General features: G+C 44.3%; 1 protein-coding gene across 1 annotated transcript in view; it reads left to right on the plus strand.

Moving 5' to 3' along the window:
- Window positions 1-1,354: 1,354 nt before the first annotated feature.
- Window positions 1,355-23,175, plus strand: part of RTRAF (RNA transcription, translation and transport factor) — a 115,041-nt gene continuing 93,220 nt past the window's right edge. Inside the window, exons 1-2 of the mRNA XM_086937329.1 lie at window positions 1,355-1,577; window positions 15,494-15,618. Coding sequence (XP_086793455.1) covers window positions 1,517-1,577; window positions 15,494-15,618 — 186 coding nt within the window. The 5' untranslated portion in view covers window positions 1,355-1,516. The remainder of the gene's footprint in view (window positions 1,578-15,493; window positions 15,619-23,175) is intronic.

Consider the following 23,175-nt stretch of genomic DNA (forward strand, 5'->3'; position numbering starts at 1 on the left):
GATGGGTAGGCAGGTAGGGTACTGCTTCTGAAACTTAAGATTTCCTTTAGAGGCTAAGAGAGTTTGAACTTCTTTGGAAGTCAAACTGCTGACACCTTTTTAGGGAAGAAACTTGCGAAGTAGGGTTGTCACATAGCATAGAGTAGGGACAGATTAACTTGATGATATTTTTTATCTTACTGCAGATGACGCAGAAAGAACCACTTCACACCGAAGCTTAAGCGGCTGATATTGTAATTGATTTTGTATTTTGTATACTTTGAGATTTTATCCTGAGTGGATTGTATTGCATTCAAAATTACTTCCTATAAAACTTTTAAACTTTATCAGTTGTAAGTGGTTCTTCAGAGTGGCGTCAGTTAATGGGGTTTGTCTAACCTATTCGGGGTTGTCTTTTACTCAATGACAGATACAAATCGGTCCGAAGTTGACGAATGAGATAAATTATTAATTTGATCATAATCATAAATTGATATCAAAATCTCATTCCCCGCAAATGCTTGAATAGTGTCTGTCCCTTGACCAACGTCTGCATTTGCCCTGGGTGGCAGCTACCGAGTCAATATGTCTGAACGCAATTATTGTAACTGTAATTTGCTGTATGTACCCTTGAATCATGGTACTGCTGTAAATCGCTCTGATGCCTTTGGGCTATATAACATCGCAAAAATAAATAAATAGGATGGAACCATCGGGCGCGTTAGACATACGAACGTTAATATTCTTCGTCTTCTTGCTACCGAAAAGTATCCATTTGTTCAAAGCGAGTAAATGAGAAAAACGTAGCTGGCTGTGGTCACTAAGGTACTGCGCCCCACTATTAGTGCAAACAATCATTGCCTGCGTAGCTCACCAATAATTTATTCCTACCCGAAAGAAATCAGACAACCCCTTTTTAAATCCAGTCCATCACGTTAAATTGGCGTCTGTCCTAAATGCTGATTGGAGCCACCCGAAGGCTATGATTGGGTAGCTCTGGGAAGCAACGTAGTTTACGGATATGGAAATAGAAAGTGTACACCGCGTTGAATTGTTCCTTGGTAAACGTATCACGGTTGGCAGAAATCTGAAGGTCTTATGATAAATATAAGCGTATCTTTCGAGGTTTTAAACTGTCATCCCCAAAATTGGTCCAAATATAATATATAGAAAAGAACTGTGTAATGAAAATTGAAATAATGTTATGAATCAAGTAGTTTAGTATTATTCGGAAAATAAATTAAGATCTGAACCTAAACTAATGATATTGCAAACTAATAAGATTATGAATGAAATGTGAGATATTTAACGCAAAACTGATCGTTTTAGCGCCCACTCTCTTTTCGAATAAGTGGAGTATACGCCGTTTTAAAATGGCCGCCGTGTTACTACATAGTCGGGTTCTTTAGTGATTGTGTGTCCAAGCTTTCTTTCTGTGTAGAGGCACTGAGCCTCCAACGTGTGTCAAACCACCAAGCTCTACGTTGTCAGCGTGTGCGGCCGGTGATTCCAGTAAACCGGTTGCTTATGTACGATCATGTTTCGCCGAAAGCTCCAGGCTTTGGATTATCACAACCCATCGGGGTTCAACTGCAAAGGTGAGCCGTAGTAGGACAACGCGGTGAAAAAGTATCCGGTGCGGTGACATAAAGCAACGGTGGGTCCAGATAGGGCCGATTCATGCCTTCTACCTCTTGTACACACCACTGTTTTGGCACACCTTCACAGACTCACCTCGGAGCAGTCTGCACGTTGCAGGGACGCATGGACGATCGTCTGTCTACCTTCCATAGGCAGCTGTAAATGTCATTGGCTGTACTTCAAATCTTTTGAATTGAGTCAGATTACTCTCATAACCAACAGGGAAATAGAACTAAATATGATCAATGTGCAGTACCCGCAATAGCTTTGAATCCAGTTAAATATGTTCAAAAATATGCAGGATATATCATTTACGGCGTCCAAACTTCGCAGAGGTGGGAATGTTTACCCACCAAATCATTGAAAGGAATAGGCTTATCCCAAGCCCATTCGTTAGTAGGTCCTCCGGTTCCAGGTCTTTGCGTAGCATTCTGGGAATTGTATTCTATTCTAAAACCTGAAATACAAGTCCAAGACTACAAACAACCTAGACTAGATAAACAGAAGGGGCTTTTACCATGACTATTGAGTGCACTGCTATCTCTTATTGTCTCTTTTAAACCCATATTCACCTGTCTCTTCAGGTTCCATGTCATCATTGCTCGAACAGTTATTCCGAAATGATTAGAAGACCACAACCTACACTTAAGTTAGCTATTTTGCCAACAAGCGGCCCCCTCAACCTGAATCTTTTGAAACAGCCTTAAGTCTCCAAGGGAATAAGTTTAATATGAAGCATTCTTATGTGGCCCTGAGGTGCATCCTTCTCAACATGCGCTCCCTGCACAGACATGCTGAAGAGATCTGAGACCTCCTTGACACCCTCTCGCCAGACGTCGCCTTCTTCACAGAAACTTGTACTAACTCCACCCCCGACATCGCCACTGCCACCGCCATCCCTGATGGATACAAGATCCAGAGGAAGGACCGCCCAAGAGGAGGACTTGCCATTGCACACAAGAGCTCCCTCCGACTCCCCACCTCCATCGTCAGCCTGCCCACTTCCATATCCAGACCAGACCCAGAATGACCCTACGAGGCACGCTCGCCTACAGACTTTCCGGACTTAGAAATGCGTTCACCACTACCATCGTCGGCCTCCTTGTACTACATACTCATCGGAGACCTCAACTTCCACCTCAGCAACCCTAATTCCGCCACCCTCCTGGAGAACCTCGCCAACCTCGGACTGAAACAACTTGTCATCACCCTCACCCAAAAGACAGGACACACCCTCAACCCCATCTTCGCAGGAGGGAACGACATCCACTTCTGCCACTCCACCAAACCCCTGGATGGACCACCACTGTGTTCACTTCCACATAGACAAACCCACAGCCCCCAAACCAGCACCCCACCCCGCGAAGGAACTGGAGCAAGGTCACCGAGGAGCAGCTCAACTCCACACTCAACTGTGATGCCCCTCCACCTCGACCAACGCCATTCTCTAGGCCAAAGAACGTTGCAGATGGATAACCAGCTGCGCAGACGAGCTCGCAGCGCTATGTAACCCCGACAGATAGTGCCCAGAAAGACCACCTGGTTCACCCCCCACCTTTTAAGATTCCAGACGCACCTGCAAACGTCTCGAGAAGAACTGGAGAAACAGCAAATCCTCTGAAGACAACACCACCTACAAGAACGCCATGACAGAATACCACCAACGCATCAAATCCACGAAAAGGACCTTCATCTAGAACAAAATCCGCGCCAACTCCAGCAACTCAAAGGAAATCTTCAGCATCATCCAGGATTTCACCCCCCAGTGAAACCACAGACATCACCCATTTCCAGGACCTCGTCAACAAGCTTGGATCCTACTTCCATCTGAAAATCAAGGGCCTCTAGGACAACTTCAGCGGCCAGATACCGCACTCCGAAACCACTCCCCCGTCCAGCAATGCCAGCCAGCCCACCATCTCCTCCTGGGCCCCAGTCACCGCTGAAGACACCGCAGCGACCATGAAAGGCATCCACTTGGGGATCCCCCACGGACCCCTGGCCCTCGCACATCTTTCACAGAGTGCCGCCATCGCACCGTAACTACGATGCACCATCAACACCACCTTCGAAACTGAAACTTTCGCTGACTGGCAACGCGCAGAAGTCAAGCCCCTACTCAAGAAGCTCTCAGCAGATCCTACAGAGGGTAACAAGACAAAATATCGAATTCAAAATATAGATATTACCAAAATATCAAAGTCAAAATATAGAATGGACAAAATATCGAATGGACAGAATATAGTGGTGAAAAATATCGAATTGAAGGTAAGTAATTTAATATTGAATAGTTATTTTTACCCCCACACTATCCAACGCTTTCCCTACTGTTGCACTCTTCGGAGTGGGAATAGTAATTTTTACCCCTACGCTATCCAACGCTTTCCCTAGTATTGCACTCTCTGGAGTGGGAATAGTAATTTTTACCCCTACGCTATCCAACGCTTTCCCTACTGTTGCACTCACTGGAGTGGTAATAGTAAATGTTATATTTATTATTTCATTAATTTTAAATTACCTTTAAGACATTTAAAAAAAAATCTATATTTTGACTAACTATATTTTTTTTTAAATGATATTTTTGATTCAATATTTTTGTACTTGCCTGTTTTGTAGATAGGAATTCGATATTTTTGCTTTCTATATTTTTTCTTCGATAGTTTGGTAATTCTATATTTGTGTATTCGATATTATGTCAGTGATCCCCTACAGAGATCAATAACTACCGACCCATCTACTGCCTCCACTTCGTGGCCAAAGTCACAGAGAAGACTGTCAACGCCCAACTAACGAAATTCATCAAAAGAAAACTCGATCCTCGACCCCACCCAATCCGGATTCTGCAGCAACCACAGCACTGAGACTGCTCTACTCGCCGCTACAGACTACATCCACACCCTCCTCGACCAAGGAGACACCGTGGCCCTGTTCCTACTCGACCTCTGTGCAGCCTTCTACACTGTCTCCCGCCATGCACTCACTGCCAGACTGCACACGCCAGCATACAGGGACCAACCCTCGGCTGGCTCTGCTCCTTCCTCACCGGCGGAGCCCAAAGAATCAGGCTTCCACCCTTCCTTTCTGAACCCACAGAGATCATCTGCGGAGTGCCCCAAGGATCATCGCTCTGCCCTACGCTCTTCAACATCTACATGGTCGTCATTGCCACCATCGTTGGACAGCTCGGAATCAGCATAGTATCCTACGACGATGACACCCAGCTCATCCTCTCCCTCACCAAGGACCCCATCACCACCAGACAAAACTTCCAGGAAGGAATAAAGGAAGCCGTATCCTGGATGAGCAGCAGCTGCTTGATGCGCAATTCGGAGCAGACAGCTAGAAGAAGAGGGCATCGGGGGAAGAGGTTGGTGGATGCGGGGTCAGTCAGTAGTCTAACACTCCATGCAGGATGGTTGCACAGAAGGCGCTGCACCTCTGGAAATAAAGCTAGCATAGGGAGGCTAAACCTGTGACTGCTTCGAGACCCGCAGAATGCTGAGTTGTGGGAGTGGCTTACATGAATTGTTGCCCCATATGACGCTGTTAGTCTGAATAAAGACTGCCACCAAGGAAAAGTGCACTATAGGCAATACACACAATTTGCAGAGTAAAAGTCGGAATAGAAAAACGATCAATAAAAACAAAAATTACAAATATAAATAATACAAAGAAATGCTTTATTAACCAAACACGACAATGTACTTTATTTACAGCAATGTATCCATAAGTGGACCCAAATTAAGACCTTTCCAGATCCACCTAGCGAGACAACATAACCAAGAAATGAAATGCTAGACCTTGTGAGGGAAACCTACAATGTCAATATAGGTTGAAAATAGGTAAACGTAGTCTGGATTGTTTTGTCACTGATATTAAGACCTGCAACAGCAGAGTTCTAACATCCTATCCATCTACCTTCCAATGTCATGAGGTTCTGAAGTACATTGGCAACTTGGGCTAGGAAGCTTAGTTCACATGATGCCGGAATCACTTCACTATGTATGTATGTATGTAAATGTATAGGCAATTATATAGCGCACTACTTACCCGGAGGGTCCCAAGGCGCTTCGACCGCTGCAAAACCCTTCCTGGCTTCCCTGAGAGATGGTCCCTTGATGGGTATCTCCAGGGTGAGACCAGGCATCCCCGGCGGTCTGGTGGGGCCGTTAGTGAAGATGAGGCAAGCTAATGCCCAGAGTTGCCGAGTGTGATCGCTGATCAGAGTGGGCACCGAGGCGAGAGAATTATCGAGTCCGCTGACCCTGGTCCAGAAACCTGCCGCGCCGGGATTCGAACCCTGGTCCCGGGCCGTCCTCTGCTCTCGGGTCTGCCGCCTCTAACCAGTTATGTGCAGCTAATAGACCTAACCCCACTCAGTGACATGAAGGGACGTTGCTATTGAGTCTTATGACATTGTGAAAAGGCATGGCATGCATTCTCTAACTGTGGGATAGGTTAGGCTTTTGTAAGAAAGGTAGTGATGCAGTACATTGACCCAGATGATGCGTTCTTTTGTCTTCTTTTCCTGGCCATCTGGCAACAGGAATATGTCAAGGGCCATGTACGTCTATCAAGAGTTCTACTCACCAAATCAACAGTTAGCAAGGCTTTTATCGGGTCGAAGGCTCCTCGCTTTGTAGACCAGTACCTTGTGCATGCAAGCAAGTAAGATTTCTTTGTCACAGAATGGTCCAGGTGATAATGGAAGCTTTGAATGACCACCCCATCTGTTCTACTTTCATAGAGAACAAACGCCACCACAGAAATAGGGTACTCGAGTGACTTTACTCAGAAAAGGAAAATCCTACACTGAGTAAAACAATTAGTTGCATCCCCCCTCCCGAACCAAAAATGTAAAAAACACGTTATGGAGAAGACGTCCTGGTAGCAAAAGCTTTGCAGAAGAAAGATGCTATCTTCTACTGCAGGTGCAGGGAATCCAAATAAACTCCACCATTCACCAAGTGTGCAACAAACAGTGATTAATTTGAGCTAGTGGTTTCCGGGACTCTGCACCTTTCCATTTAATCATGAACACCAGCGCTTTTCAGGAGCACCAGTTAAGGACCTATTCCTTTAGTGGGAGATTTAATGATTTGTCCAGAATCACAGGATGTTGAGCCAATGCCAAGAATCGAACCTGGACTTGCACTGGCTCAGAACAGCAGAGAGAAAAACGTTTTTCTCTGCACTGTCTTTACAGCAACTCGGGTGTGGGCCAGAGTACTTAGTCTCTGTTCCTAAATTGTCTATGCAGCAGCAATCTGAGATCTTGCAAGGTCAGCCTGCTTGTACTGGACAGAAGTAAATCTAAGACAGTAGGAGGCGGAAGTAAATCTAAGACAGAAGGAGGCGGATCAATTTGGATGTTGGGAGTCGAGCATAGGAAGGCTCTGCCATTATAGGTTGGGGACCAAACAAGCTTATTAACATTTAGGAAAAAAAAGAAAAGCCTGTTAATCCATCAGCATTTGGCCCCCATGAGAGCAGTTAAATCCCACCTATGGTAGTATTTAGTAATAAATAGTAAACTGATAATTTTTTTTACTTATAGTGTGAATCAATTGGGATGGGGATTGCATTTTCTAAACTCGCCATCGCTTTGAAGTGGCTGTTGGCCACAAGCTGCTTATTTATAAAAAAAGTAAAATACACATTTAAACTGTGGTGGATGCATCGAAGATTTATCTTGAGTATTCTGATAGCTTTTGATCTGTCCGGAGGTACATTAACCACCCTTTCACATGAGGAAATTGTACATGAGACAACACTTTGGCACTGGTGATTGAGGCCACATCTCGGCTATTGACCTGCTCGATAGCCACATAACCTGACCATGATGTGAAACTGCAGCATTCTGATGAGCAAGTGCTGAGATTACTATATATCTCATAAAACGACCATCTCATTCACTAATGTTCCTTGTCTTTGAGACAACAGGTTTGACGTTTTGGGGGCTATCACTTTATTAATTATCCAGTGCCACATGGCATCATTTTAAACGTGTGAAAAGACTTGCAGAACACACCATCCCAGGTGCCAGTTATGCAACTCTGCATAAGTGCATGCACTTTCTTAAATGCATCTGTTTTTGGGTTGAACTGTTACAATTTTCCAGGCACCAGCAATTTTCTGATGTCATGCTCGGCCCAGAATAATGGTTTGAAATCCCACTTTTTCTTACAGGAGTGTAGGTTTTGCATGATCTGGTTGGCCAACACTTCTCAGCAGACATGTGGCCCAACAAACAGGCCTCTTTTAGGAACCCAAATTAATTGCACCCGTTCAGATCTGTAATTAATAGCTTGTGATTCACAAGAGGAAGTAATGTGGCATGTTTGCATAATGAATGCACTATCTTGCAGAGTGGGTAAAAAAAGGTTGGTACTGCAAAATCACAAAGGTTTCACATGCGAATGAGTTGGCAAGCATGGCAAATTAGGTTTACAGCTTTAAAGTAGCAGTTTCAGCAAAGATGTTTATTGAATTAAATAACCTGAGCAAACATTTTGCTCCAGTTTTTTTGCTGATCCAACAGCCTTAGTTTCAACCTAGCATTAGTAAAGATGGGTGGGGGGGGGGGTATTGGGAGGGTGGCAATTGACAATCTTCATTACTTGAAGTCTAAGCACCCCTACACAAGTCTCACTAGTTGAGTAGGTCCCACTCCTGAGCTAGGCCAACATTATGGCTGCTGCCTAAAGACAACAAGCATTAGCATAGCCAATTTGTCTCGCATTTGGGGTCTTCTAAATGTTTAGCCATGCAGCTTATTATCCTGGGTGCTGTGCCACCAGGTATTGGAGAGCAATACAAGTATTACACAATGGGTCATGCACTTTGATTCAGGAATATATGTCTTAGGAAACATTTATGGACACGTTCCAAGTATTTTTAATACACCGACAGAAAGGCAAGTGCCTCTATGCAAGTCAACAGTAATATAACATTCTGTGTGCGACTGCATCATTAGAGTTTTGAACAGGCAATGAAACAAGCATTTGCAATGCAATAGGTCGTGCATTAGGAAAGTTTAAGCTATTGGTATTGTAAATGACAAATTTTGTATTTATGTGTTGGTTTTGAAAATAGCTTAATTAAAAGCTTTGTCATTTTCAATGCCAATAGTTATAACTTTCGCAAATGTGACACCTATAGCATTTGTAATGCAATATGTGTTGTATTTACGTGACTTAGATGTATTGATATTACAAATAACTGGCTTTTATTTTTTTTAAATAATTAATACTTAAAAGTTATTGTAATTTATAATGGCAATAGCTTAAACTTTTGAAAATAATTTTTGTGAAAATTATGTTCAGTGTATTTTATTGTGACGAAAATCCAAGAACAGAAGTGAAATATTAACATCTTTTTGTGACATTTGTAATAAAGCTTGAAATATTGAGAGAACATATTTGAACCAGTTGTTGAATGGTTGCACAGATTGATGCTGTGGTGGCGACGAGTAATGCTGTGGCGTTCAGTGATGCTGTGGTAGCGCATAGTGATGTTGTGGTGCCCCTGAGTGATGCTGTGTTGGTGCGATAGATAGATAGATAGATAGATAGATAGATGGAGGGCGATCGCTAGATAGAGGTCGATCGCTAGATAGAGGGCGGGCGATAGATAGATAGTAAGGCAATAAATAGATAGTGAGGGCGATGGAGAGTGAGGGTGAGAGGGGGGTGGAGGGAGAGGGGTGTAGAGAGATTTAAGGAGGTCCTTTATCTAAGATGACTTATTCATTAGACTTCCTTAATTCACCAAGAAAACGCGAGAATATATCTTCACATTACCATACATTGAAAATGTCTTAAAGTATGTGCTTGCAACAAAGTGTAAACCGATCAGTGGCCTGTTTGCTCACACTACAGATTTTACGTTTATTCTCCTTGCCTGAGACCAGAGGATGTCAGTTATAAGAAGGTGTTTGATAAAGCCTTGCAGTGATCTGCTGGACAACAAGTTCTGGCATTGCGCGGAGGGGGGGCGTGGGAGCGGATTCCGGATCAAATGCAGCTGGGGTGTTGTGTGTAAACCACAAGCTCTGGGCATTGCGCGGAGGGGGACGGGGGAGCAGATTCCTTTGAAGTGTGTGTGGAGAGAGAGGCTCACAGGCTGCCAAATGGTGTTCGATGTGCACACGCCTGCACACATGCACTGTAGGCAATCCGCCTGCTTGGGAGCATTTTTGAATGCCCCTTTACATAAGTCTTGCTGAGAACGCATGTGCGTTATCTCCGCGAGACCTAAAAACGTAGTGAAGTACTTCCAATCTCAGATATGTCGCATCCCTCCTCCCCCACGCCTCTATTCACCAGGCACCCTTCTCCAGAGTTTAATTGAAAAACTTGCTTGCGCCATCCGTGTACCAGATCTTCAACAGATTTTGTGCATCATCGTCAACAAACACCAAACCTGAATGGGTGTGCAGTTGTTAGAATATTGTCTGACATCAATGCTGTCCTAAATATTATCTAGAACAATATGTTCCCATTGAAATCAATAGGCCATCTAAATCAGTGAAACTTTATTGTTTTCATATTTAATATTTAGGGCACAATATTTAAGTTTGGTAAAGTTTCTGCATAACCTTGATATCCAGCTGTCTGTGATTTTAATATAGGAGATAACTCATCCAATGTCACTGAGGCACCAAGTCTAAAAGGTGCACAACAGATTTACATACGCAACTGCTGTATGGGAATATTACCAAGGTTACTAGCAGTGATTTACTGTCGCACACCCACAGATTACCCCCACCCATAGAATTGCAAAAAGGGCCATAGAATTACAAAAAGGACCACTAAGTGGAAGGTTACAAGGGCAAGGCCAAATATTCACCATCTACTGTTGCAGGCTAAGACCGCAGACAAGAGACTTGTGAGTAAAGGCAAGGTCAGCACAGAGCACCCTTCTGTTTTGGATTGGGCTCATGGTGTGGCTCTGCAGTCTGCATGGAACACTGGCAGAAAAGAGACTCAACGTGGGAAACAATTGGTGAACTGCTGCACATTTGTAATCCCAACACACAGAGTGCGATTGGCAAACCCAACCCTTGTGTTAACCCCAATTCAAAGCTAGATGTGCTAATACCAATTCAAATCTAGATGTGTTAACCCCGATTCAAAGCTAGAACTGCAAACACTACTAGCGTTAAACCTTGGCATGCCAGGCTATGAATTACAAGCTCGGCCTTAAACAATTTTAGAATTTACACTTTTTTTGTGACAAAATATGGAAAACTAGCAATCCTAATCATAGCCGCTGTTTTGTACTCTGATATTTAATTAGATTATATGATCACCAATATTATAAAAATGTAATTACACACAGGTCAAAATCTTATACAATTAACACCTGTATTTGGATGTTTACTGTTGCCAGACAGTCCTCTTTTACATGAAAGGGAGAGTGAAAGAGCGAACAACTCAGTGGCAGACAACCCACACTACCTATAATTAATTCTAAATTTGAACGGGGGCTGGTTTCCGCTACAATTTTACAGCAACGGCTGATTAGGATTATGATGGGGCGGGGGGATATATTACCTACTCTCAATAGGCAGCAAGGCTTCATGCATTTTGTGGAAAAACACAAAAAGAAAAAAGCTTGTATTTGGAGCTGTTGCTCTGCTTTTTGAAGGGGTCCAACTTCTGTAGGTGGAGATAGGTGTAAGAATGGCTCCAACTCAAGTGTTTTAAGGCTCATCCCATTAGGTTTGTTTGGTTATAAATGTTCAGTCAAAACAGATAAGTCTCGTCTTCGCTGCACATCCCTTTTCAGCAACAGGCCCAGCACTTACAGGAGCTGCCACACAGCTGATAGTGTGGCTACTAATTAAGGCAGGGAAGCCTCATGGACTCGGGTGCATGTTAATAACAAGCACGGCCTCGAAAGTGAAAGCGACCGCGCTATGTTAAATTAGTAACCTGATCCACAACCAGCTGCCAGCCTGCGTGTCGCTGCTCGCTCCCGAGACCCAAATGCCATGGGAGTGAACGATTAGAGGAAAGGCGGGACATGCACCTGTCTTTGGCCATTTGCGTGCTTTCATTATTGAAAGCCACACGCAAAGGCCAATGGAATGTTTGGGAGGAGTCCGACCCACACAGAGCAGTCTCTGGGAAGTCTGGAGTAATTCCAAGAACACCCTCTACCATCAGTTAGTAATGATGAGGAAAAACAGTGCGGAGCATCTGGCACAGCACAGCCCTCACGTTTCAGATCGGGCCACTGCACTATGCGAAAATCAGCCCCTATGTGAGGTCTGTCCGCCCGACACGCAGGTCTCACATCTGGGTATTTACATGCCTTACAGCTGCTAGCCTTCTAAAAAGAAAAAAAGTCCAAGCATCGTGATTTCTATCAGGTGCCCTGTGTTTGTATAGTGTTTTATGAAATACAAAGCCTCAATTTTTGACAGTTTATGAATATTTTTATAGTTTTAGGGAGTTGCAAAATTTTTGATGTCAAGGGTTTTATTTCTGTGGCTAATTGCGAGATCTGATTAATATTCGGGCTCTGGAAGTCACAGGTGCTATAATCGTCTCCTGGTAGAGTCAGACAGCTGCACAGAGTAACTCCCTTTGTCTGAAAGGGCTAATGTGCTCCTAATGAACAATAAATTACTTTTGATCATGAAGTGTCAGACCAATCACTTCACCATTCTGCACCTTTGAGGCCAGCTCTCTGTTCTGTCAGTGAGTGCTGCTAAGGGCGTCACTCCCTTACTTAAAAGTCCACCTACACGTTTGAAGTGCCAAAACTAACATAAAACGAACAAAACCCCTTAAGTTCTGCTTTTACAGCGAAAACAAACTACTGTTTTACCTAACCCATGTGCCTTCAAAATGCTAGGTTTCCCAGTTAAAAAACAAAATACAAGAGAGTGCACTAATGCTGGGAGACGCTTCTGTGTCGTTTATTTATTTTTGCACTTTAATATAGCGCAAACTCTAAGGTATTAAAGCGCTTTGCAAAAACATGCTACGTTACACATTCATTTTACGGCAAGGGGAGAATCACAGAATAGTTGAGCAGGCACCGAGACTCGAGCCTGGATCCCCAGCGTCATGGTTAGCCGCCCTAACCATGAAGCCACACCCCCTGCGCTGCAGAGATCGCAATTTACTTTCTATTGAATAGAGGCATGACAGGGAGGAGTAAATCCCGAAGAGGAACAAGCACAGCAGTGAAAGTTAACGCGCTATGTTATAGTAACCTGATCCATGATCAGCTGCCATCCTGCGCCCGCTGCTCGCTCCAGAGACCCAAAGGCCATGGGAGTGAACGTTTAGAGGAAAGGCAGGACATGCTCCCGTCTTTGGCCATTTGCGTGCTTTCATTATTGAAAGCCACACGCAAAGGCCAATGGAATGTGTGGGAGGAGTCCGACCCACACAGAGAAGTCTCTGGGAAGTCTGGAGTGATTCAAAGAGGCCCTCTGTAGCGCATGGGCGCTGCGCTAGGCTCAACCTAAAAACGTACTCTGTATTATTAAGCAGTTTTAGGAATGTCTGCTGTTTTTCTTAATTTGTTTTGTACTGAAGTTTGCAACATATGTATGAAAACATGTCTCCAGTGTTCTCTTTATTCTTGTTGTGACTAACTTGGTCACCCTTAATAAGAAAATGAAGTAGCTACTCTATTATAATAACTTGTTACATTTGAGTTATGCTGTCATAATGTTGGCTGTCTGACCACAAGACAGGTTAAAGAGCAAAATTAGAACTGCTTCTTGAACAATGAAAAAGAGGAATAGCTTTTCATTTTTGAACATGTATTTGCTGACAGAAAATGTACACAGGAGTGTGTTAAGATTGTGCATCAGTTGACTACACAGGACTCCCTCTCTCTACATGTAAGCAAATATGTAAAGAGACAGTTTCTTTTAAAGTTCTTTAAATTAACCTGCGTATAATAGGTTTTTGCAGATTACTAAACTAAATTTTGGTGTTTTAATATTCTATATTCTCCACATTCATTCTACATATCTGCAACCATACTATTGCTTAAATTGGAAAGAGCAAAACACCACAGATTTAAGCCTTTTTGGGAAGAGTAATGGTGTGATTGTGTGTTTATAATGAATTAAGTACTCTCTGCTATACATTAAAAGAATATTGCAAGTCACAGGGGAATTACCTGACTTTACAAGTGGAGTCTGCATTTGGCCTTGTAGCTCTAGATGGTTATGGAACCCCTCGCTGTTTGCATGGACCATTACAATGTATGATATAAGATAGTTTATTCTATAAAATAAGTAATTTCTCCCTCTATTCTCCTAAAGAGTTTCATCTCCATCAGCTGGTTCTGTTATTTCTGCCATTCTAATACCTTACTTGCCCGCTTCATTACAGGATATTCTAAGCAGTGCCTGTACCGCAGTAAATCCCAACACACATGGGTTGCTGCAGTTTCCTTGTGTATTTCATAAAGTGATACAAATCTGGGTTACGACTACAACATTACACGTGTTTACACTATGGAACCAAAGACTAATTGGGGAATACCCATGTCGTTTAATAATGAGTGCTAAACGTTACAAGGAATCTGCTTTACAAATGTCCAAATCACAAAGTATCTGTACCTCCAGGAGCCGAAATACCTGTAGGGTATTACTATAGTATTCGAAATGGAAGCCTGAATGTTTTAATTTTCTAAAGGATAAGCTTACATTTGTCATCTTATGCAGGATTGGAAATAAAACTATTTATTAAAAATGATAACTATTCCTACAGTAGTATGTTAAATGAAGTTTTAAAAGTCTTTCTATCATATGTTAACTCACTCTAAGGCAGGGGTCTCCAATCTTTCTGTAATGAGAGCTACTTCTGATCAGTGAAAATCGTCTTCTACTGAAGTAACTCGAATTGTTGTCAGACACACAGTCACTCAGCTTCATTGACTTTAAACCTAATGTCCATGGAGTCCAATACTTTGGTTTGTACAAAATACTGTGAATAGGGGCTACTTTGATATGTCTTGCATGTGCGTCAGTGAGTGCATTGGCTGTGGGAATGTATGAACATGTGTGTGACTGAATGGAATATGTGTATGTGTGACTGAGAGCCTGTGTTGTATTTACTTGTGGCACAGGGCATACCTTTCATCATATGTGGCACCGTTACATGTAAAACACAAACATACAAAATTTTTTTAAATGGGAAAAATTTGAAGGGCAGGAAAATGGTTGTAATAGGCAACATTTGTCTGCACCTGATGGAACATTTTTCTGAACTTTAAATTTCTCCCATTTAATAACAAAATTGCTGTATTTTTCAGTTATAATTATGGCAGTGTGTCTACCAGCCACTGGGAGCAAGAGGCCTGTTGTGTGTAAATGACTCTTTGAACTGGGTGAAAATTAAATGGAAGAGTAAACTTAATGATTAAGTTAACTCCATTTTATTTTTCTCATTTTAAAGCATTCATAAATATCGTATTGTAATCATGCTCCAATATTGAGTTCAGAACAACTTTTATTAAGAGTTAAATACCTTAATGCTTCAGTTCTGAACCTCTGATTGGAGCACTGCTCATTATCAGGCTCTGAATTCTGCACCCTGATAATCATGTAAAATAAACATTGCCTATCCTTAAGTTTAAAAGGAAAACACAACACTTATTTATTACTGTTCTTAGTTAAAAATTAACTCAAGGCTGGGAGCTACTCTGCAGGTTTCTGCGACCTACTGGTAGCTTGCGAGCAACTGGTTGGATACACCTGCTCTAACGCATACTCAGCTTCTCAATTGTCCTGCACTGATGTGTATGTACTAATTTGCCCTCAAACATTAACCAATGTGTCTTAAGGATGACTGGCTAGTGGAGTTATTTTCTACATCTTCACTCTATTTACCAGATGAAACTGAATTTAGAAACTTCTTGGTCTGGCTCGAAGATCAGAAAATCAGGCACTACAAGATTGAAGAACGAGGAAATTTGCGAAACATAAACAGTAGTGAATGGCCCAATCACTATGAAAAGGTACGGCGAGGCATTATTTCTTTAAAATGTAGTGCTTTTATGTTTGAAGTGTTTATTTCTTGGACTCGGTAGATGAAGGAGGAGGCTATATTGAATGCATTACCATTGTAAATGTATGTAAATGTGATTTGCACTTGTATAGCGCCTATCACCCAGGGGTCTCTAAGCGCTGTACGAATACCGCTGTGGAACCCTTCCTGGCCTGTTCCTGTGAGGTGTCCACTCCTGGGCACCCCGACGGTGAAGCCAGGCATCCTAGCGTTGTTGGGGCCGGTGTGGAGATTAAGCAAGCTATTGCCCAGAGTTGCAGAGTGGAACCCATGATTAGAGTAGGCACGAGGCAAGAATTATCGGGTCCGAGGACATGGAGCCCAAGACCCTGCCGCGATGGGGATTGAACCCTGGTCCCGGGCCAGACCTCTGCCTCAGGGTCTGCCGCTCTAATCCTTGAGCCACACTTCTCCACATTACCATTACCATTGATTGTGTGTTACGTAGTTCTTGGTGCCGTGCATAGCCCATGTGCACAACCTTCTTTTTGTTGAATCAGAAGGTCATCTGCAGCAGGTTATGCACACTTGATACACTTTTTCTGAGTTGCACATAACTCTAGTTTTTGGGTCAGTGTGTTGTGTTCCAATGGATCAGTATGTGAGTAAAAAGTGAAATGTCTCACTGCTTCCCTTTAACTCTTGTGCTTAACACCTTGAGCATTTACAGTGGCTAAACCTGAACTTGCTTTTTAATCAAACAAACTGATCTCCTGGCCATCTCGCCGTGAACCAGTGTCTTCACCAAATTAGTTACACTTTGATTCACCTCTGATGCAACTGCCAATAACAGACTGTTTTACATAGCTACCTAAGATGCCACAGGCATAAGGGTGACTGATTGCCCCCGGTAGCTTCAAATATGGGCTCATTTTAGAGGGAAGTGGCAAAATGTCACTTTCTTTATGCTGCCAAAAATGTTTGCAATAGCCCTGTCAACAAGAGAGGTTAGCATGATACAGCAAATCCATGAAGAAACACCTGTTGACATGTTTCACAGGCCCCTCCGGTCCAGCACATAGTATCCAAAAGTTCCCACATAGGCATAGTGCTAAATTCAAATGCAGCGTTTTGTTTGACAGTATCTTTGCCCATCAATCAGTTTGTAAAGCCTGCTTCTGTAATGCAAAATAATTCCTGAGGTTTCCCATTCTCTCCCTGACATTACATGTGACATTTGAGACTGCATGCCATCAGAGTGAGAGTACGCTGAACCAAGAGAGGTTTCTTTATTACCTTTTATTTTAGAGACCGTTCAATCTCTAGTGTTGTTTAGAAAGTCTGTTTGTTTATTTACAATGCATTGTGATGTGTTAATAGCACGTGGAAACTGGCTTCATCCAGGAGTATGTCCCAGTAGTTAGTTATAGGTAGGACCATGTTTCCGTAGGTACAGTGTTTTTTAACTTGCCCATATGTTTGGCACCGTTTGACAAATCCTCACTAATTTACAAAACTAGTGCCCTGGTGATTCTTGTTCTGCATGTAAAGTTTCGTGGTGATCCGTGTAGCAGGGGCTTAGAAAAAGGGGGGGGTCAAAAGTGTTTCCTATGTTAATTTCTGCAGCTTGAACCGCTTGATGGAATTACACCGAATTTGGCAGACTGGTAGCATTTGGTTCGCAGATCATGCTTTTTGTTATTTGATGTAAATCTGTTCAGTAATTTTTGAGTTATTAAAAGAAATCCAAATTTGTATATCTAGTCTGATAGTCACTGTGCTACAATCTGATTGGCTGCCAACACTTCAACCTGGAAGTGTTGCCATTTATCTTGGGACTCTGCTTCAGCCGAGTCCCAATAAAAAGATTTTTAAAACAAGAGAAGGGGGCAGGGTAGGAATAGCCTGACCGCTTAGCCTAGGTCTTGCCGCAGAGGCAAAAAAACATAGATTTTTCTTTTCATTTTAAGAATCTCAATGGACCCACAACATGAAAATGTAAAATAAAAAAACAAGCGTGGGCTTCCATGCACGTTTTGACAAGAGCCCCCAGGTGGGCCAGGTCCTGGGGGCATTTAAACAAAATGGGGCTACACTGCCCCATCCCACCCCAGGCTTTTTGAGCCACGGGGACCACCACCTCCCTCTGGGTTTATTTTTTAGAAAAGAAGGGGAGCTGGGCAGAACCCCACTCCTCCAGAGACCACCACCTCCTGGGGCGAAATCACTTGAAAAATTGGGAGTGGCCGTGCGGCCTAACTCTCGGGCTATACACGACCCCGGGAACCGCCACCTACCTGGGGCTGGTCCATGCTGAACAAAGTAGATGGGGAGTGGGTGGCTACGTCGCACACCTCAGGAGCCATAAATGGCCCTGGGGACCGCCATACCCCAGGGCTGCCTCCTGCAATCTCCTGAGGTGCCCGCCTTAGATGGCTGTTTGCTGTTGCTTGATGGGACCTGACCACTCCCGCCAAGCAAGCAAACACTAACTCCGCGTCCAGCAAGCTGGAGCTGTCAAAGTGCTGTCAAAGAAGTTTTTTCATCTCTTTCTGTCTGTGGACAGGGAAAGAGATAAAAGGATTTCTCTTGCACTCAGGGAGCTGCATTGCCAGCTGCTCCCTGTGTGCGAGAGCAGTGCTGGCTGGGAACGCGGTTGCCTTGAGGTACCCCCGCAGTCCCATAGCACAGTGGGTTCCCTGGGTGGGCTCCTGGGCACCCAGTGAGTCGTTGCTGGGCCCCGGGGATGGAGCCACGCAGCCCACCTCCCTATTCATTGGTGCCTGGGCCTCGGGGTGGAGTTCCTGGGCCGAAATTGGCCCGGGTGGGGGAGGGGAGGGGGTGGTAAGCAAAGGTCTTCCCGCCTTTTCCCACATTGATTAACAGCTTAACAAACGGCAACCAAGCACGTTTCAAAACCATTTTGGTGGCGCGTTTTGATGCAGAGGAATAAAAGGACATCTCCACCAAATAAAGAAGCACTTACTTCGTTTAGTTAAGGAGAAGCACCCCTGTTTGTTGGAGATTCACGTCTTTGTAGTCTTGTCGGGCTTCTCTTGATGAGGATTTGTGTTTTCACAGATTTATGGATGAAGACGCTCAAAGAAAAATCACATTGCCGAAGTTACTTTCACATAAGGTCACTGGAAACATTACTCGTGTTTCTTTACGCAGCTGTAGTGCAGAATGTGAACAAGACATTTACCCAACAAGATAGCACTTACTAATTAACCAAATGAAAGTACTCCAGTTGGTTCAATGCTTTCGGCAAAACTGGGGACTCTTCTGATAAAAAAAATAGGTTCTGTCTAGCCCTGGTGCACATTTCACAGAAATTAAGCTTCAACAGGAAGCACTTACAAATACAAGTATGGCAGGTGCCCCAGTTGAAGTTCCATATCAGCAATGCCAAATGCTCATAACTTCTTGGGCTTGGCGAAGGCAATCTGACATTCTTAATGGAGATGAATTCATCGTTGAACTAATGGAGCGCAATATGATCTGTAGTGACTGTGACACGTTGTTCAATTCTTGTTGTCTCCTGGTGAGAGCAGAGTCCATAATTCACCCTTTTAAATGCCCCAAGTATGAAAATGCCCAAAATCCATAGCGCCACTTACTCACCCACTGACAGATCCACATACCCACTCACAGACCCACACACCCATTCACAGACCCATAGCCCCACTTCCAAACCCAGCCACAGACCCACGCAGGCACTCGCACACCTACTCACAGACCCACACAGCCACTCATACACCCACTCAGAGACACATAGCACCACTCCCACAACCTGTACAAACGCGGCCGCCAAATTTTAGGTTCTTGATCTCATCCCAAGCCTTCCACCCTTCTGTGGTAGGAACCACCATCAAATGGCTAATGTTTGTCATTTAAATTATAGTGCTTAGAAAAGAATGAAGTGTGGTATGCAGTGCTAGGGTAGCAAGCTGATGGGAATTTGGTTTTAATGCCTAACTTTGTATGGTGGACTCCCAAATATGTTCTACGAAAATATAACTAGATTATATCCTATCTTTGAGGTCCATTGGTTTGGAGCCAAGAATAGCTTTCAGAGGTTCGGCAGGGACTGATATTTTAGTAGTGAATATTCTGACACACCAGGTTAGTGTTTCCACAAAATGTGGTTGTGCACGAAGGTGATCGCTGCACAGATAATGACCCGTTGTGTTTACAGCGTACTGGTGACTTGCTCCTGGAAATCTGGAATACATCTAGGCCGGTGGCCCACCATTCGCTGCACTTGAAACATTAACCCCTCAGACACGTTGTGCTCATGTTTTATGTGGATTAAACCAATGTGAGGCTTTACAATCTGGTTGGCAGTTTCACAATATCCTTTAATAAGAAATATGGTAGCCTTGTGTCTTGCTAGACACCGTAGCCGCGCACCTGGAAAAGGTTTGTTAGGCCAGAGCTGCCGAGTTTGGAGCTGTGGAACAAGGCTTGAGTCTCGGCAGGGACGCTTAACATGCTGTGATTCTGGTCAATTAATCTACTCGTGCCTAACAAAAATGAATGCGTCCTTCTGTAACGAAACGGGTAAACGTAAAGCGCTCCAATACCTTCGGTCGAGCACGCGCTATAGAAAACTGAAAAGAAAACAAACTTTATTATACATGCAGTGGGCTGTCCTGCCTTTAGAAAGAAGGTCCAGTTCCCCAGACTCGCTGTACTAACCTCAAACTGAAGCACAACCCCAAATTTAAAATCTCTAGTGCCAATGACTTGTTACCCGGGGTCTATAGTATATTGCAGAATCATTCTCCTCGTACTAGGACGCATAAAACCAGATCGGAGCGGCTGTGAGTTATGGCTCTAATCCCCGCCAGCCACATTATTTTTAAACGCTCTACTTGCTTTCAACTTTTTTACATTTTCGGGTTGTAAAATTGACTGCTAATTTTGCACACCTTAAAACTTACTCTACCTCAAAGCTTCCTGCCGTGTCTTGCCGCCTGCACCTCGCTCCACCACGGGTTTACCCGATTGCTGTGGAGGGTGCAGGCTCACACAGGCAGCAGTAGCTCTTCCGTCGCGATTGGGGGCGGAGTCCCGTGACTAGGTCGGGCCTATAACTCGCTATGTGCTACCCGTCGTGCAGTGGGCGCGCCGCTGGCGCGCCGAAGGCCCGCCTAAGGCAAACCCGTCTGCCCCCGACCGGGGCCAGGGGCCATGCACTCTGCCCAATTCCCTCGGCGTTATTCCCGATCCACTCTGCTAACCTTTCAGACACATCACGCCATTTCTCCTCACACCTGCAACATCCTTAGGGAAAATGGACTATTAGCCCCTAAAGTCACGACCATACAAGCCCCAACCCCCTTACTTGATTACCCCCCACAAACTAATCTCCACATTGATCCTCCCCCAACATCTTCCCTTTCCCGGACAAGTCAGCCACAGAACAAACTGGATATCTGGTATCTAAACACCCGATCTATGGTCAAACATCAACTTGAAATATTCTTCTTATTAGACTCCCATAAACCAGACATATTATTTCTCACCGAAACATGGCTACACGACGAATCCTCCCCAGATATGTTGGCGGGCATGCCCAATGATTACTATGCGCTCCACGCCAACAGAGTAGAGGCAAAAACTGGGGGTGGAGTGGCAGCCATAATTCGGAAAAACCATAAATTTAGTTCCCTCTTCCTTTGGTGGACTCCCTTGTGTTCAAACTCCATTCTCTAACCTCTCCAATTGTTTGTGTGGTAATTTATAGACCTCCCAGCTACATGCCCACTTTTTCCTCAAGCTTTAGGAAACATTATAGCTGAATTTGCCATTAACCACGCCAGACTTCTCGTTATTGGCGATTTTAATTTTTGGCCTGGTGACCCGCGTGCGTGTCCAACATCGGCAGCTCTTACAGAGCTACTTAGTGGGATGAATCTCACACAACATATGAAGCTACCCACTCACATAAAAGGCCACACTCTCGACCAGGTCTGGTCTTCCAATGTAGAGATCTCAGATTTACTGATTAGCCCATGTACCTGGTCAGATCATTACTTTATTTCCTTTTCCCTCCCCGTTCCCCCTCAGCTCAAATCTCCTCACCCAGGGCCTAGTAAAGCTAGAAATTGGAGCCGGGTCGACATTGCTGAACTCTGCTCCTTCCTGGCCACTTCTAAACCTCCAAGTCCCCCCTTTTCTGATTCCCATCTATCTCCTCACGCTCAGGCTGAGAATCTCAATGCCTGGCTGGCCACAGGCAGAGACAACTTTGCCCCACTCAGAAATGTGAATCAGAAAAGACCCCATGACGCACAACGCTGGTTCACTCCCAACCTGAAAAAAAAGAAACTGTCTTTGCGTCAAGCAGAGCGAAAGTGGAGACTGAACTACTGTTCTATATTGAAATCTTCATTCGTAACTGTTTTACATCAATACAAGACCGCCATCCTGAAAGCAAAATCTGAATATTTTTCACAAAAAGTTCTCAGCTCTGATAACAAAGCCAAAGAAATATTCTCTATTGTGGATGAGCTGGTCAAATCTGATAGGATCGTCCCCAAACTACCCTCATCCCAGCAGCTCTGCGACTCCCTTAACACCTATTTTTGCAGCGTGAATCTTTCTGGATTCACTATGCTGTGCATATTCCGCAATCTGGTGATTGGGTCTGGAATCGAAGTCTTTTTTTTCTCTTTTTTTTTTTTTTTTGTAGCCCAGGTGGGCGTCGAAGTCCCACCTTCTGGTGTACCTTCGGTGACGTCGGCATGCTTCCGGCGGAAGCTACCACCCTTCGGCGCCATCTTCAGATTCTTTTTTCCGCCGTTGGGTCTGGATCGTCACGTGAAGCTCCAGAAGTTTTGGAGGAAAAAAGGAGAAAATACAACTACTATTCGACGGTAAAGACCGGAAAAGATTGGGAGAAGAAGACCATCAGAGAGGAGACGAGGAAGAAAGAGAAGAACATCGAGATCTTCGACGTCCTTGGAGGAATGCGCATACAGGGGGCCCCCTGAGCGCAGGGATGTACAAGACTCCATTTAAATTCTGCAAAAACTGCCACCACAAGTTCGCGCAGAAGGACCAACACCCGGTCTGCAACCTCTGCCTGCCTATCGACCACGAGAGCAGAGACTGCAACGCCTGCTCCGTCTTCAAGCCGAAGACACTCCGAGTTCGAGAGAAGCAGAGGACAGCTCATCACACGATGCAGGGCAAGGGCCAGGCCCCGACGCTTTACGAACTGGGCCTCTCCACCGACGACGAGGACAACCTCGCCGAAGGTCCAGATGACTTCACGTCGCAGAGACCGATAAGAAAACGCCTGACAAGGTAGGAGAGTCTACGACCCCGAAAACTCACTCGGGGCCTCGAAAGCCAGAGGCGGACCCTCGAAAGGCAGAGTCCAAAGCCTCGAAAGGAGCACCGACGCCGAAAAGTTCGGCGGCCGAAGCTGCATCCTCCTAAAAAGAGCCCAGCGGATCCTTCGACAAGGACTCCCGGAGGCAGAAGACCGGCGAAAAGCAAAGGTCGTCCAAGCAAGCCCCCGAAAAAGGGTCTTTGACTTCGAAGGAAAAGGAGC

This window comes from Lissotriton vulgaris, chromosome 9 (assembly GCF_964263255.1).
Source record: "Lissotriton vulgaris chromosome 9, aLisVul1.2, whole genome shotgun sequence".
In the NCBI taxonomy this organism is placed as follows: domain Eukaryota; kingdom Metazoa; phylum Chordata; class Amphibia; order Caudata; family Salamandridae; genus Lissotriton; species Lissotriton vulgaris.